The sequence below is a fragment of the Sorex fumeus genome, unplaced genomic scaffold, assembly GCF_029834395.1.
Source record: "Sorex fumeus unplaced genomic scaffold, SorFum_2.1 ptg000022l, whole genome shotgun sequence".
Taxonomy (NCBI): domain Eukaryota; kingdom Metazoa; phylum Chordata; class Mammalia; order Eulipotyphla; family Soricidae; genus Sorex; species Sorex fumeus.
The window spans coordinates 257,401-271,526 of record NW_026606079.1 but is presented as its reverse complement, the minus strand read 5'-3'; the positions used below and the strand labels follow the sequence as shown (position 1 = coordinate 271,526).

The window sequence follows — 14,126 nt, the reverse complement described above, 5'->3', positions numbered from 1 at the left end:
GAGCACCACCAGGAGTGAGCCCTGAGTGCAGAGTTGAGAGTGACCCCGCGCACCGCCAGGTGTGACCCCCCCACTCCCAAACAGAAATGAAAATCCAGAGAGGCGCTGCGAAGGTGCAGACGGGAACTGGAATGTCTCAGGGTGGGGGCGGCCCCGTGGCCACTGCGAGCACAGCTGGAAGCAGTGTCCCAGGTACAGGCACCCACCCTGGCCTCCCAAGCCCGCCCTCACCAGCACCCAGAACCCCAATCGCTGTGACGCGTGGCCAGCGGTCGTGTCCACAGATGGGCCAGGACCCAGCCCCGCGAGACCCCACCGGACGGGGTTTGCCACTTGTTCCCTCCCTTCACCAACTCAGGAAGTGGACTTTAGGCCGGAACTGAAGAGGGGACATGCAAAGGTCTCAGGGGTGACCGCAGCAGAGAGAGCCCTGGCAAGTCCCCTGTGACCGGGACCGTGACCGTGCACGGTTGCCCCCGGAGAGTCAGGGGGCGCCAAGTCCGGTTTCTGGGCAACCCGCCCACAAGTGTCACGGTGCCAGGTCCGGAAGAAGCCAAGAGTCATGCCAGTGTCTGAAGGCACCCGCAGGCATAAGTGCGGATTCGACCTGGGGGTCCTGTGTCATGGGCTGTCACGAGCAGGGTCTCCCCCACGGCGGAGGGCAGGAGGGTGGATGGGGAGGGCAGGAAGCACCCGGCACCCCACTGGGCCTCGAGTCCTGACTGCCCAGGGAGGGGCTGATGTGTCCCTTTTCAAGTAAGAAAGAGTCCAGAAGCGACAAACAAGCCGACTCGGTCTCCCCAAGAACGCCCCCCTACTCCCATGGGCTTCAGAACAGGCCAAGCCAGCTCAGGCCAGTCTGGGCACCTCAGGTCCCCCTTCCCGCCCCGACAGTGACACAAGAGCTGGGCAGCCGGGAGGTCCTAGATGCCCCCCCGACCCCCTGTTTACCTGGCATTGCCCCGGAAACCGCCTCCTTTAAACAAGGGACTCCCAGCGGCACGCGAGGCCCCTTCTGCCCTACGGACGGTCCCGGCACCCTTGGGTCCCTGGTGAGTTGGAAACGGGGGGATCCCTCATCCTCAGTGGGAAGTCACTGCAGGCCGTGGTGCGGCTCTGGCCAATCCCCAAGCTCTGGCCTCCAGGGAGGGTCCAGCAGGTGCAGGATCCTGGACACCCCCCCCCCCCCGGGCCCCCTGGGCCCCTCGGAGGTCAGCCTGCGGCCATGAGCTCCTCTGAACTGCCCAACTCAGACGCGTGCCGCCCAGCGCTGCTCCCATCCTGCCAGCCAGGCCTTCGGGGTCTTTGCGTAATGCCCCCGTGGGACAGAAGCCCACCCTTACCGCAGGGCCTCCTGTCTGTGGGTCCGAAGGCTGGCGCATGTGCAGCCCTGGAACGCCACACCCACGGGGGCTTGGCACACGCCCTCCCCAGGGCCTGGCTCCCACCAGCCCGGCAAGAGGGTGCAGCGGGTCCGCCCAGTCAGTTCCTGGCACGCTCAACACACGACCGAATCCTTCCCCTCTAGAACCCGGGCAGCTGGCTCCCTGCCCTCGGCGCCCTGCGTGTACCAGAACCCGGACACGGGGGACAAAAGCAAAGCGGGCCTGGAGACAGGCCTGACACTGCCCTAGGGCCCCCGAGCGCCCCGCTTACCGCCTTCCTGGGAATTCATGATGTTCAGGGCAAACAGCATGGCGTTGGAGAAGGTGGTGGCCTCTTCCTTGCTGGCGAAGTTTAGGCCGTAGACCTGGCGGGCATCTCGCCACTGGTGGAAGGTGGGCGTGGCCTGATTATACTTCAACCCTTTGACGATTGAATAATTGATCACAACCTGGGGCGGGGGAGTGAGGGAAATTTGTGAATGAATGAAGGTCAGTGAGCTAGGGGTGGGGGGACTCTGAAGGGCGAAGCCATGGGGGTGGGAAGGTGGGTGGGGGTTCCACTAACACTCCCACACAGCAGGGCAGCTGGAAAGTGCCCTCAGAGTGACGCAATGGCGGAGTCCCAGTGTCAGGGGAAAGGTCCTGCCACCCCATCACCAAGGCCCTCACTGAGGCTCAGTTCCCCAGTGGCCCTCACTGAGGCTCAGTTCCCCTCGTTGGGGTCCACGCAGAAGGGACAGGGGAGTCCCCAGATCTGACCACAGTCTGAAGTGAGTGAGGGGGTCGAAGTGACAGTACAGCAGGTGTTTGTTTGCATGCCGCTGACCCGGGTTCGATCCCGGACATCCCACATGGTCCTCTGAGCACTGCTGGGAGTGACCCCTCAGCATAGAGCCAGGAGTAAGCCCTGAGCAAAGGCAAGGGGTGGCCCCCAAACAAACAACTTCCAACCCCCAAAATTCTAAATTAGGAAATATAATATGAGACACTGATTACAGCTGCAAAACTGGGGCAATTATAAACGTATCACTCAATTAACATTTACATGAAGGCAGAACAAAGGGGGCCAAGAGATAGTGTTACCCCAACTCTGCATCAATTCTCGAGCCCTGAGCACTGGCCAGTGCGGCCCCAAACCCAATCCCCCCACAACCACCCAAATACAGAGAGCGTGGAACAGAGCCCAGCATTCCTCTAACAGGCTTCCTGGGCTGAAGCGGTGCTAAGTGAAGGCGCGATTCCAATTCACTGGGAAGGGAATGTCCTTAGACCTCGCCACAAGGCAACGCCAACCCAGTCCCTCCAAGACCCTCCACGTGGACGCTTCAGAGTAAGGATGGCAGGACATGGCTGTCTGTCCAGGTGCTGACAGGAGGGCAGGACACGGCCATCTGCCCAGGCAGCCTCAGGACGGCAGGACACGGCGTCTGTCCAGGAGGGAGGCAGGAAGGCAGGACAAGGCCGTCTGTCCAGGCGGCCACGGGGGGAAGGGCGGGTCACATCAGTTTCTGAGTTTCGCCTTCTGTGGTGAAAGTGAAAACAGGAACAGGCGCAGGTCTGGGTGACGGCCCAGGGCTGGGCCACTGGCGTTTTAAACGGGGGTAGGGTTGTATATCACCAGAATCAGGAATGGGTGAGGGAAACACGTGCGTGGCCAGTTGCGTGGCACAAGGGCCCCCCCAACACCAGAGGGCAAGGGGGATCAGGTGGGCGGGCCAGTTGAAATCTCTCTGCAGGAAAAACAAGGTGACCCCTATGCCACCAGAAGGCGCGTGACCACAGCAGCAGAGGCCTCAGAGCGCCACAGCGGGTGTCTCTCCTCAGCTGGGCACCCACGGGTCCATGTCCCGGGGACTCTGCTGTCCTGGTCACCAGCGGCTGAGACACTTCTTCCTGCAATTCCCGTTCTGGTCAGCTCTGATGCAGGGCCCGTGTGTTCTCCACTCCTGGAGGCTTCCGGATGGCACCTGTACAGAGACCAGCGCTGCCTTCCAGACCACATGTCCCGTGTGTGGGTGCCCTGGTTCTCTGGAGCACGTGGCCAGTCTCTCTCCTCACTGCAGTGGCAGCTTGTCCAGTAGGTGCCCCGCGCCCACGGCTGGCGACCTTCGGTTGGGGCTCACTTCCACCTGCATGGCTGCCCCTCAGAAACTCTGGCCCGGAGTGTCCTGTCTTGTTCAGCTTCCGATGTGAGACTGAGTGGGCCGTGTACGATACTGACCAGAGGCTCTTGGTGGTCTCTCCCTTACGTTAGCAAAACTTCCTCAGGGGCATCATCTGGGCTTAGGGTGAACGACAGATTCCAAAACTCATCTAGTACAAGACGCTTCAACTTCTATTTACTCCTGGGTCGGGTCTGGTGAACTGTGTGTTCCAGAGAAGTCGTCTGTCTCGGCCATGCCGTCTGCGGTTCCGGCACAGGGAGTCACCGCGGGGTCTCCCACGCCCTCAGCCCGGGTGCTGCTGCTTCTTTTCCTTCATTTATTATTACATATTCCACCCCCCAAAAGGACCAACATTCATCACTCCGCACACTGCGCCTTGCTCCGTGTACATCTGCTTTCCGTTTCCTGAGCATCTTGGTTTTGAGATTCTCTTTTCCTTCTACTTCTGTTGGGTTTCAGTGTGCCGTGTTCTCTCCTGGCTTCCTGCAAAGACGGCAGCTGAGCTCACTGACGCCAGTGACAGTCTCAGAGGTGAGTGGGGCTGTTCCCTCCATGCATGGCACCCCACAGCTTTAGCTGGGGTGCACGTCCACTGCTGTTGTTCTCAAGACCTCGGTTCACACCCCTTTCTTTTTGTGCTGGGCCCAGCTTAGCCGTGTTGTGTTTCTGAACACCCGGCTCCCCTGTTCCCCTTTTGTCAGAACAAGCGCTGAGAGAGTTCGATCCGTGCGAGTCTCATGGCCCAGGGAGACAGGGAGCAGCACTCGGTAGGTGCTCAGGGCATCGGGAAGTCTGCCTATTCCCTTATTCCCTGGCTGCTGGCCACAGGGCCTGCAAACACGAATTAGGAAAAGCTGGTGAATGAGAACGGTTCACGTTTTCTAGGTCTCTGTTTATTTCTGCTCACAGTTTAGCTCTCAGGAGGCAGGGTGGGAATTCCCATTGATGCTGCCGGCCTGGCCCATCTCTCCCTTTAGATGTGTTGGTAGCCAGCAGGTAGGTACTTGAGTAATTTTCATTTAAAGCTGTTTCATCATAACATGGATAAAAAAAAAAGACTCCAGCCAATGTTGAATAAAACAGTGTTATTCTAGGACCTGGTGTCATTAACATCCCTCTGCTTAAGGTCATAGTTTTCAGGAAGCTGATGATGAATTAAAGGAGAATTTGCTACATTACTAGATGCATACGGGTTTCAGATTATTATGCTTTCCTTTCCTTTATTATAAAAAAGAGCCTTATTTATCTTCCGTAGTCCTTCTTGCCCTAACACCTATTTTGAAGGGGCGAGAGAGATTTAACCTTTGCATGTAGGAGGCCCAGGGTGATCTCTGGCACCACATGGTCCCCTGAGTACTTGTCAGGAGTGGCCCTGAGTATCAAGTGGGACTAGCCACTGAGCACCATTGGATGTGGCTAAAAAAAAAAAAAAAAAAACAAAACGAAGACAACAAAAATAGAGTTTGTTTTGTAAATCATTCTGATAGCTACATAAGCTTCCTTAGAGGTTTGTAAGAGTAATCTTTTTCCACTTTCCACCCAGGTAGGTTTGTATCAGTTCTATTTTAGAAATAACTCTTCAAAGGGCTGGAGAGAGAGCAGAAGGGCTCAGGCCCTGCTCAGCAGGTGGGAGGCTGGAGTCCCATCCCTGAATACTGCCTGGTGTCTGCCCCCCAAACCAAACCAAACCAAACCAAACCAAACCAATCAGCCTCTTCCAGCTTTGGCTGGACCAATCAGGACAGTTCAGAAAAACCTACTTGAATGATCACAGAAGACCATGAAGACAACACAGGTGTGTTTTGAGGGCACAGCAGGGAGCTGGAGGACTTCCCAGTTCCTTTGCTGTTGCAGTCTATTTTTTTGGGCCACATCTGGCAGTGGGCTGGAGTGATAGCACAGCGGGTAGGGCGTTCGCCTTACAAGCGGCCGACCCGAGTTCGATTCCTCCGCCCCTCTCGGAGAGCCCGGCAAGTATTCGATATGCCAGACACAGTAACAACAAAATCTCCAATGGAGACGTTACTGGGCCCGCTCGAGCAAATCGACGATCAACGGGAGGGCCTTTACCTTTACCTTTTACCTTACATCTGGCAGTGCTCAGGGCTTAGTCCTGGCTCTGTGCTCAGAGATCCCTTTGCTGGGGGGACACGGGGGCCTCCACGGGACTCCGGGCAAATCAAGTGCCCTTCCCCCTGTGTTAGCTCTCGGGCCTCTGCCCAGTCCCTCTAAAGGAAGGTACTGCCGTATCTAACACTCTGGAAACTCTTCTGAGCAGGAACAAAGGCTGCGTGAGCGCTAAGTGCAGTCTCCGTGCCTCAGGTCACACTGGGGTCTAGGGCAGAATCCACGGGCAGACAATGGCACCCATGCCAACACCCTCCCCATTAAGGAAGGCCTTCCAGAGTCTTTCCAAAGGGCCAGTGCACTGGTGCCCTGCGCGCCCCTCGGATGCTCCAAACCCCACTCATCTCTGGGCACCACCTGTCCAGTGTTTAGCTCCAACTGCCCCATGCTGGTCCTGCCCCAAGGGTCTCCAGACCCCACCTCTCAAGTCTTACGTTCCACCCATTCAGCCCCACCCCTGCAGTCTCCAAGCCCCGCCCCATGCTACCTCCAGGCCCCGCCCCAGTAGCCCTGGTCAGGATGGTCTCTGGGCACTGCCCGCTGGGCACACAGTTCCCTCCACCTGCAGCCCTTCGGAGGCCACTGGGCTAAGTTCTTTCTATGCCAACAACGCCACCTCCTGTGGGTCCCGTCTGATGCACCCTCATTTCAGTCTGTGCTTCTCACATCTGCTCCCAGGTCCTCGGGGTGGTGCGTGTGGAGCAGAGTCTAACCTGCCCCGGGTCCTGCGCTGCCATGCCGCTGCGACCCACTAGTGCTCTGGGCACAGCACTCAGCCCTCAGCCAAGCGTGCCACGGTCTTCACCCTCACACGAACTGCAGCTCACACCCGGTCCTTGGAGCTCTGCCCCAGCCGCCCCCATGCTCATGTCTACCGGGTTAGCCCAGCGTACCGGGTGCCCGGCAGAGGGGGACGGTCTTGAGGGGCCATCGGGGGCACACTGTCTTAATCGTTCCCCGAATCCAGGAGCCGTCTTAGACGCGACTGAGCAGCAGCTAGCGGGCCCGTCACCCGGCCTGGTACTAAGCGTTTGCCACGTGCCCAGCGGGCAGGCTCTGCTGCTGGGAGGCCAATCCAGCCAACTGAGCCGGGAGCAGGAGCAGACAGCCCCAGCCCTGCATGCTGGAGGCGGGTGCCCTGGTGTCGCTTCCTCCAGGCCAGAGGGGGAAAGCGCTGAGGCTGCGATCTTGGGGACATGTGGGCTGGGGGAGGGGGCATTCTCCAGGCCATTCCCAGGCACCCTGCTTTCTCCCAGGGCACCCAGAAGGCGCGCAGAGCAGGAAAAACAAGGGGAGCAACGGCTCAGGGCGCACCAGGAGGCTTAGGGCCCACGCGAAGTCATGGACATCGGGCCAAAGGCTGGTGCCAGGGTCCTACCCGGCAGTCCCCCAAGAGGAAAGCAGGTTCCAGGCGCTTTCCAGAAAAATCTTCCTGCCCAAGGACAGGCTCCTTGGCAGCCCCGCTGTTTTCTGCCACAGGATCCAAAGCAGAAAGGGCGCGTAGCCGCAGGGAGCAGACACCCACGGGGATGGTTCTGCCCAAACCCATTCAACAGGCAGGGCACTAAAAACAGAGCGCCGGTTTCTGTTCTGCTTCCCAACTGCCACACGCCGACTCTGGCCAGAGAATGGACCGCCACTCAATTTAGCCTGAGCTGGACCCAGAGTCTCACAGACGCTGACTCTGACCGATGCCCCAACGCCCCCGTGGAAAGTTCCCTTGCTGAGCTTGGGAAAGACTGCGGGGGATGGAGGGGGAGGGGCCCTGGCCCAGTTCCCTGCCTGTCCAGGCCCACCACCCTGCTTGGCCTCACCCTTCTTTGCACAGGGGGTCTCCAGCCCGGTTACCCAGATGTAAAGCAGGGAGAGAAACGACCCCAGAGCGTTCCCATCACCAGCTGCCCCTTCCTCCAAGGACAGACTGGGGGCTGCGGCCCCAAAAGGTCTTGTTAGCCAAGGACTAGTGGCTACGGATGTGGAGTACACAGGCCCATGAACACGTCCGCACACTGCGCTCTTCAGAGCGGCCCCCTGGTCACCCTTTGACCCCAATATGAGGGTGGCAGAGATGGGAGGGTGCGAATGACGGGCAGAGAGAAGAAATGGGTGGAGGGGAGAAAGGAGGGGGGAAGAAAGAGACAGGGAAGAGAGAGACAGAGAAGAGAGAGGCAGGGTGGAGGAGGGAGAGGCAGGAGAGGAGAAAGGCAGGGGAAGGGAGAAGCGGGGAGGAGAGAGAGGCAGGGGAGGGGGCCGGCACTCACCTGCTGGTCCTGCAGCTTGACGCCCACGACCCTGAAGGTGCTGCTGGCAGTGTTGTGGTAGATGTTGATGCGGCTGAAGCCCTGCTGGCCGGGCTTGATGGGCACCCACTTCTTACTGGTGTCATCGTAGACCATCACGGAAGCCCGGGCTTGGCAGATACTCTGTTCACTGGGCGAGAGGAGACACGCGTCAGTGTCAGCGGGCAGAGCCGCGGAAGACAGGCCACCCCGGGATGTTCAGGAGCCCGGCCCAGACAGCAGGGTCGGGGGTGGCGCAGGGTGGGTGACCCCTGAGCACGGCACCTTGGGCCCTCGGTGACACTGGGTGTGGCTTTGGAAAGTCGGTCAGAGAGACAGCATGGTGGGCCAGGTGCCTGCCATGCTCTCGTCTGACCCGGGGTTCCACCCCCAGCACCCCAGTTGGTCCCCCGAGCCTGCCAGGAGTGATCGCTGAGCACAGAGCCAGGAGTAAGCCCTGAGCATCGCTGGGTGTGCCCCCCCCAAAAAAAAAAAAAAACAAGAGAACTTGACTTTTGGAGGAAAGGGCGCTTGACTGGGGTCTCGACCGCCACCTGCCTGCACCATTTTAGGCCCAGAGCACCGCGCTCACAGGAGTGAGGGTACAAGTTACGACAGTGACAGCGGCCATCAGGGTCGGTGGAGGCAGAGGCAGAGCACCGAGCGGGAAGCAGCATGAACAGCACTGAAAAGCCTGCACGACACCCTCCCCCAGCAGCTTGGTGGCCCTAAACCACAGGTCTGTGGCGGTCAGTTCCGAGGTGACCCAGAGGGCTGAGCTCGCCCAGACGTCAAAGGGACGCAGTGCACAGGCTAGGGTCAGCGTCTGCTCCATAGCCCGCCCCCTCGCTCCGGTGCACTGTTTGACGGTCCAGCTACTGGCCACATACTGGAGCCGGCCTCCGCCATGCGGGGTCAAGGACAAAGGCTCAGTTGGGGCTCCCCTGCACTCCCCCCCATACTTCACCCTTCACCTAACACACATTTCTGGGAAGTCAGCGATGAGCCAAACGGAAACTGTCCCGGAGGCAGAGAGAGGAACAGGCAGTGCAGCCAGCTCAGTGCCCACCGCTGCACGACATGCAGGAGCAGGACAGGGGGTCCAGCAAGGGCTGTCCTGCCTGTGCGCGTGTGCACACCCCAGGACCGTGTGTGTATTTACATCGCGGGATGGTTGTGTGTGTATGCGTACATCCCAGGATGGCTGGTGTGTGTATTTACACCTCAGTCTCAGGATGGTTGTGTGTGTGTACACCTGGAACAGCCCAGCAGGAGGAGCAATGGTCCCAGAATTCCTGTGGGGCGCAGGAAAGTGCCCACACCCTTTCCTGAGGCTGGCACAGATCCTCCCCCCCCCCCCATTCGGCCATGCTCAGGGTGCAGCTCCCAGCCTGGCCCCCTTCCTCCAGGAAAAGAGCTGCTCGAGGCCCTCACCAGTGTGCCCCAACTTTCACTGGACACCACTGGGGTGCTTGGGCTTCCCACCTCATGCCTCTCATGGAAGTCTGCCTGCACGCCCGACTCCCCTGGACCATCCTGACGGCTCCCCTGAAGTTCTGGCATCCTCATGGCCTGCACGCATGCTGGGGGTCCCCATACCCGCACTTTCCTGAGCTTCCATGAGTGGCAGAGCTGCGGGGGGGGACACGACGGGGAGGCTGCTGGAGAAGACTGTGGGGTCTCGGAGACCTAGAACCCCACCTCTGGCTCGGGGTGCCAGGAGGGGGCGAGGGGTGTAGGCAAGGGCAGGAGTGGGGGCCGGTACAGGACTAGGGCGCTCGCAGTGCATGCAGCTGACCGGGGCCGTCCCAGCACCCATAGGGCCACCCGAGCATCCGGAGGAAGCCCTGAGCACTGCTGGGTGTCTTGGCCCAGAGAGCAACAGCGGGGGCTGCATCAACCTTCCGGGTCCCCGGGGGTCCCACACACACCGCCGTGGCTTGCTGGCAGCCACAGGCTCCTTTTTCTGGCCCTTGCTTTGACACTGTAAGGCTCACGTCAGACTTGCGGTTAACCCAAGACGCTGGTCTCTTTTAAGCCTTCCCGTCTACACAGTCCTGGTCCCTCTGCAGGCTCTGCCCTCAGCAGCAGGGTCCGAAAGCAAGAAACACTCTCCGCCCCGCCCCCACTTCATCTCACTGACGGTCCCCGTGGGGCCTGCTGGCTTTAATAAGACTGAGAGCTCCCTAGACACCGTGCTGCCCCTGAACTGGGACTTCCCCGCCAGCCTCTCGGGCCCGTGCATCACCGGCCCGGAAGCATTGTGAGAACACTCGCCAGCGTTCATTCCAGAGACCTGTTTCCTTTAGAAGTGACTGAAGGCGGTCGAAAGACAGTGACGGGGCTAAGGAGCTTGCCTTGCGGACCCAGTTAGATCCCTAGCACCACACAGGGTCCCCCGAGCCCTGCCAGGTGTTGCCCTCCCCCCATGCCAAAAATTAATAAAAAAATGGTGCTTTGTTTTGGGGCCACATCTGGCAGTGCTCAGGGTTGACCCCTGGCTCTGCGCTCAGGGATCACATGGGATGCCGGGGATCGAATTCAGGTTGGCCACGTACCAGGCAAGTGCCCTCCTTACCCGCTGGACCATCTCTCCAGCCCCAGGAAAAAATTATGAAACATGATCGAACCAACCCCCCTTTAATAGACGGTAAAGGTAAAGGTAAGGTAAAGGCCCTCCCGTTGATCATCGATTTGCGAGCGGGCCCAGTAATGTCTCCATTGGAGACTTTGTTGTTACTGTGTTACATATCGAATACTCCTGGTAGCTTGCCGGGCTCTCCGAGAGGGGCGGAGGAATCGAACTCGGGTCGGCCATGTTGGCTGCGTGTAAGGCGAACGCCCTACCGCTGTGCTATAAAAAAGATTATTTATGTCCTCCCCTGCTGCGGTCATGCAGACATGGCCTGCCTTGCTTTTCCCACACCCCAACTCTGACGAACCCCACGAAGCCACAGAGGAAGGGGGGCTGGCTCTCAGGAAGTCAGCAGTCCTGCCAAGTGCCTCTCGGGGATCCTTGGGGCTGAGCGGCAGGGCCGGGGTGTCCAGGGGCCTTCCTGGGACCCAACAAATGACGCCCTCCTTGTTGGGGCTCCGAACAGGCACCCATGGTCACGGCACCCTTCGGGCCTCAGAACCCTCTCACAGAGACCCTGACCCTTTATCTGAGTGGCAAGCACTGAGGGTCGCCTGTCCCAGGGTCACCCCATACCATGCCGCCCTGTGCCCACCTGTCTGGGGGGTCCCTGTGCCCCCTTACAGTGGTGCCTAGAGTGAAGAGACCCTATGACTGCACTCTCGGACCCAAGCAGGAGCGCCGGTACAGGAGAGGGGGAGTGAGGATGCCAGGGTGCCGGTGCCCCCTACCCCCAGCAGTAATGAGCAGAGCCCCACAGGCCCGGAAGCGAGAGCAGAGGGAAGGGAAGTGGTTAGAGTCGCCGCCCGAGGCATCCCCTAAGGACCCCCAAGCCCCACCAGGAGTGATCCCTGAGCACAGAGCCAGAAATAACCCCTGAGCATCATCAGGCGAGACCCCAAACCCGACGACAAAAAGATGCTAGTGCGCACAGCGCAGGCGGCATGGGTGAGGCGTGGCTGCGACCTCTGGCACACTCAATACACAAATGCAAGTTCCCCATTGCTCTGGGAACCTGCTGGGCCCTGAGTGAGGCGCTGACCACAGGCTGCCCGAGATGATGGGGGACTGCCCACAGCCGCTCCAAACACCATAGAGCTGGCCCGGCTGGGCCAGTTCCAGGTCCTCAGGGCTTCTTGGGGGGTGGGGCTGTGAGCTCGGGCTGTCCCTGCAGCCAGGAGCACAGGGCACGTACCAGACCCAGCGCCATGCGGCGGGGGCAGGTGAGGCGCGTCTTGGGAGGGGTGGCGAGGTGCAGCCTGTGAAAGGGGCCGTGCGCCCCAAGCCCCTCTCTGCACCCCTGCTGCACTCGCGACCAGGGAAACGGGGAGAGCCGCACCCCGAATGTAGCCCTGGGGCCCAGTTTGGAGGCGGAAAGGGAGGGAGAAGGGCAGGAAGGGGCTGTGCGCCGCTCCTGATGGCCACCCGCACGGGCCAGCGTCCACCATGGAGCCACATCCGGGCCCGTCTCTGGTGTCTGACCCTGCAAATGAGGCTGCGGTGCCTCAGTGTGGGGCATCTTAACATCCCTTTTCTCTGAACCCTTGACCTTCTAGTTTCATTCAAGCACCGCGGTCACAGCCATGGAAGACAGGCCTCAATGAACGGGCGGAACTGAGGGTGCACTGTGCAGGCTGATGCTGACTCCTTTGGGCTACCGTGAGGCCATTTTTCAGAAAGGGGCTTTTGGACGTGCATGTGTGGGGGTGTGCATGTGACACGACCCCCCCCCCGAAAAAAAAAGAACCCCCAACAAAAAACACCAAAAAAAACATTCATGTCTGAAAGCTTCCATGGACTCTGAACTGGCACCCGTATGGGAAGCAGGTTCCCGTGACCCCAGTCCCTTGTCTAGGAAAGGGGGTGTCCCCTTCCCCAGCGGGTCAGCTCGGGAGAGGGCAGAATGCGGCTCTGTGGGGCCCAACCGAGCTTCTGCACCACCCAGGAGGCTCTTGAAGCGGTCTGTCACCTCAGACCCGATCACCCCGGAGCTGGCCCTGCCTACTGTCCTTCTCTGCCACTGACGCACTCAAAGCACAGACTCCTGGGCCACGAACAGCCACACGCCTTCCACAGGCCCTGACATGTCACACAGGATGGGTCGCTTCGAAAATGTTCTACTGGCACTGGCAGACGGGAATGTAACCCGGTGATAGACAGAGGTACTGGTCAGGGGCACAAAGGACAGATGTGATGGACAGGAGACAGAGGGGGATAGAGATGCATGGACAAGGGGCAGAGGGGGAGAGGGGGATGGTGGGCTGGCGTGACCCTCTTCTGCTGGGCTCCATGGCGACGCTGGAGTCCACGCGGCCTGTGTCCACTCTCACACTGACCACGGGCGGCCTCATCTCCTGACCTGTGTCCCAGGCTGGAGACCGAGCACAGGTTGGAGCCAAGGCACTTGCCATGCATGTAGCTGACCCTGGTTTGGTCCCTGGCACCACACTGGTTCCCCCGAACCCCACCAGGAGTGACCCGAGTGTAGAGCCAGGAGGAAGCCCTGGGCACTGCTGGGTGTGTCCCCCCCCAAACCCCACCCCTAAAAATTAGCTCCAGCAGCGATACTTCTTTCCCTCAGAGAAACCGGGAAATGCTGAGACAAGTGTCCTGTTGGTCCCTGATGTCTGAGCAGCCCTGAGAAACAGCCTGGGAGCCCACAGTCTCCAACTCCCACCTGGGGCAGGGAGAACCTTACGCAAGAGGCCAGCACTCCAGAGATCTGGGGCCACGGTGTGCCAAGAGCCATCGCTGGGGTGAGGACCAGCGTCCCCAGAAGGCCAAGCTCTGCTTACAGCCCTCAAGTTGCAGTCATGAAGGTGAGTTCGACCGACCCTGAACAACAGCCTGATTCTGAGCCCTGAGGGCTGGAACCCGCACAGCTGAGGAAGCCCAGGATGCTGGCCGACCTCTGACGGGGTGTGGGCAGCTGGGCCCTCACCCACTGGGCCCCCTTAGCCCACCAGCCCACATCTCCCTGCTCGAATGTCACCCAGGGACAGGGAGGCTGCTGTGGTCCCTCCCGCCCCTTCTCTGGTCCCCATACTCACCCCGTGGCCATGGCTGACGGGCTATGCTGATCGGAGCCCCGGGGACCCTCAGAAGGCACCACTTGATTTTTAGGTTTTACTTCAAACCAAACAGGAAAAGGAAGCCAGCCCGAGGCTCAGGCAGAGCCAGCCGGGCTGAGCGGAAGCCTAGGTAGGAATAGAGAAACTGGGCCCCTCGGCGGGTGGGAGGGCATGTGGGCGGGCCCAGCCACTCGCCTGAACCTCCAAGGCTGGGGACCTCAAGTTCTACAGGGTGGGGATGCAGAGGTGGGGCGGCAATGCTGCAGCTGTCCACGCAAACACCTGGGCCTCTGTTTCCCTCTCCTCCCACCTGCCCCCCCCAAACCCCCAGGACGGGGAAGCATGATTGGGGGCGGCGGCTCAGCAGCTGAGCACTCGCCTAGCCAGTGTGAAGGCCTAAAAACGTAAGAGGGGCCGGAGCAACAGGACAGTGGGGAAGGAGCTTGCCCGGACCCAGGTTCCAT

At 60.1% G+C, this 14,126-nt stretch overlaps 1 protein-coding gene across 4 annotated transcripts in view; it reads right to left on the bottom strand.

Moving 5' to 3' along the window:
- Window positions 1-14,126, bottom strand: part of EVL (Enah/Vasp-like) — a 64,726-nt gene that overhangs the window by 13,733 nt on the left and 36,867 nt on the right. For 3 of the 4 annotated variants that reach the window (XM_056113677.1, XM_056113675.1, XM_056113678.1), the window contains exons 2-3: window positions 7,939-8,107; window positions 1,657-1,834 (exon numbers count right to left, since the gene is read on the bottom strand). In XM_056113677.1, coding sequence (XP_055969652.1) covers window positions 1,657-1,834; window positions 7,939-8,107 — 347 coding nt within the window. Of the gene's footprint in view, window positions 1-1,656; window positions 1,835-7,938; window positions 8,108-13,641; window positions 13,668-14,126 lie in introns of those variants that run through there. The other variant, XM_056113676.1, reaches the window with a different exon arrangement.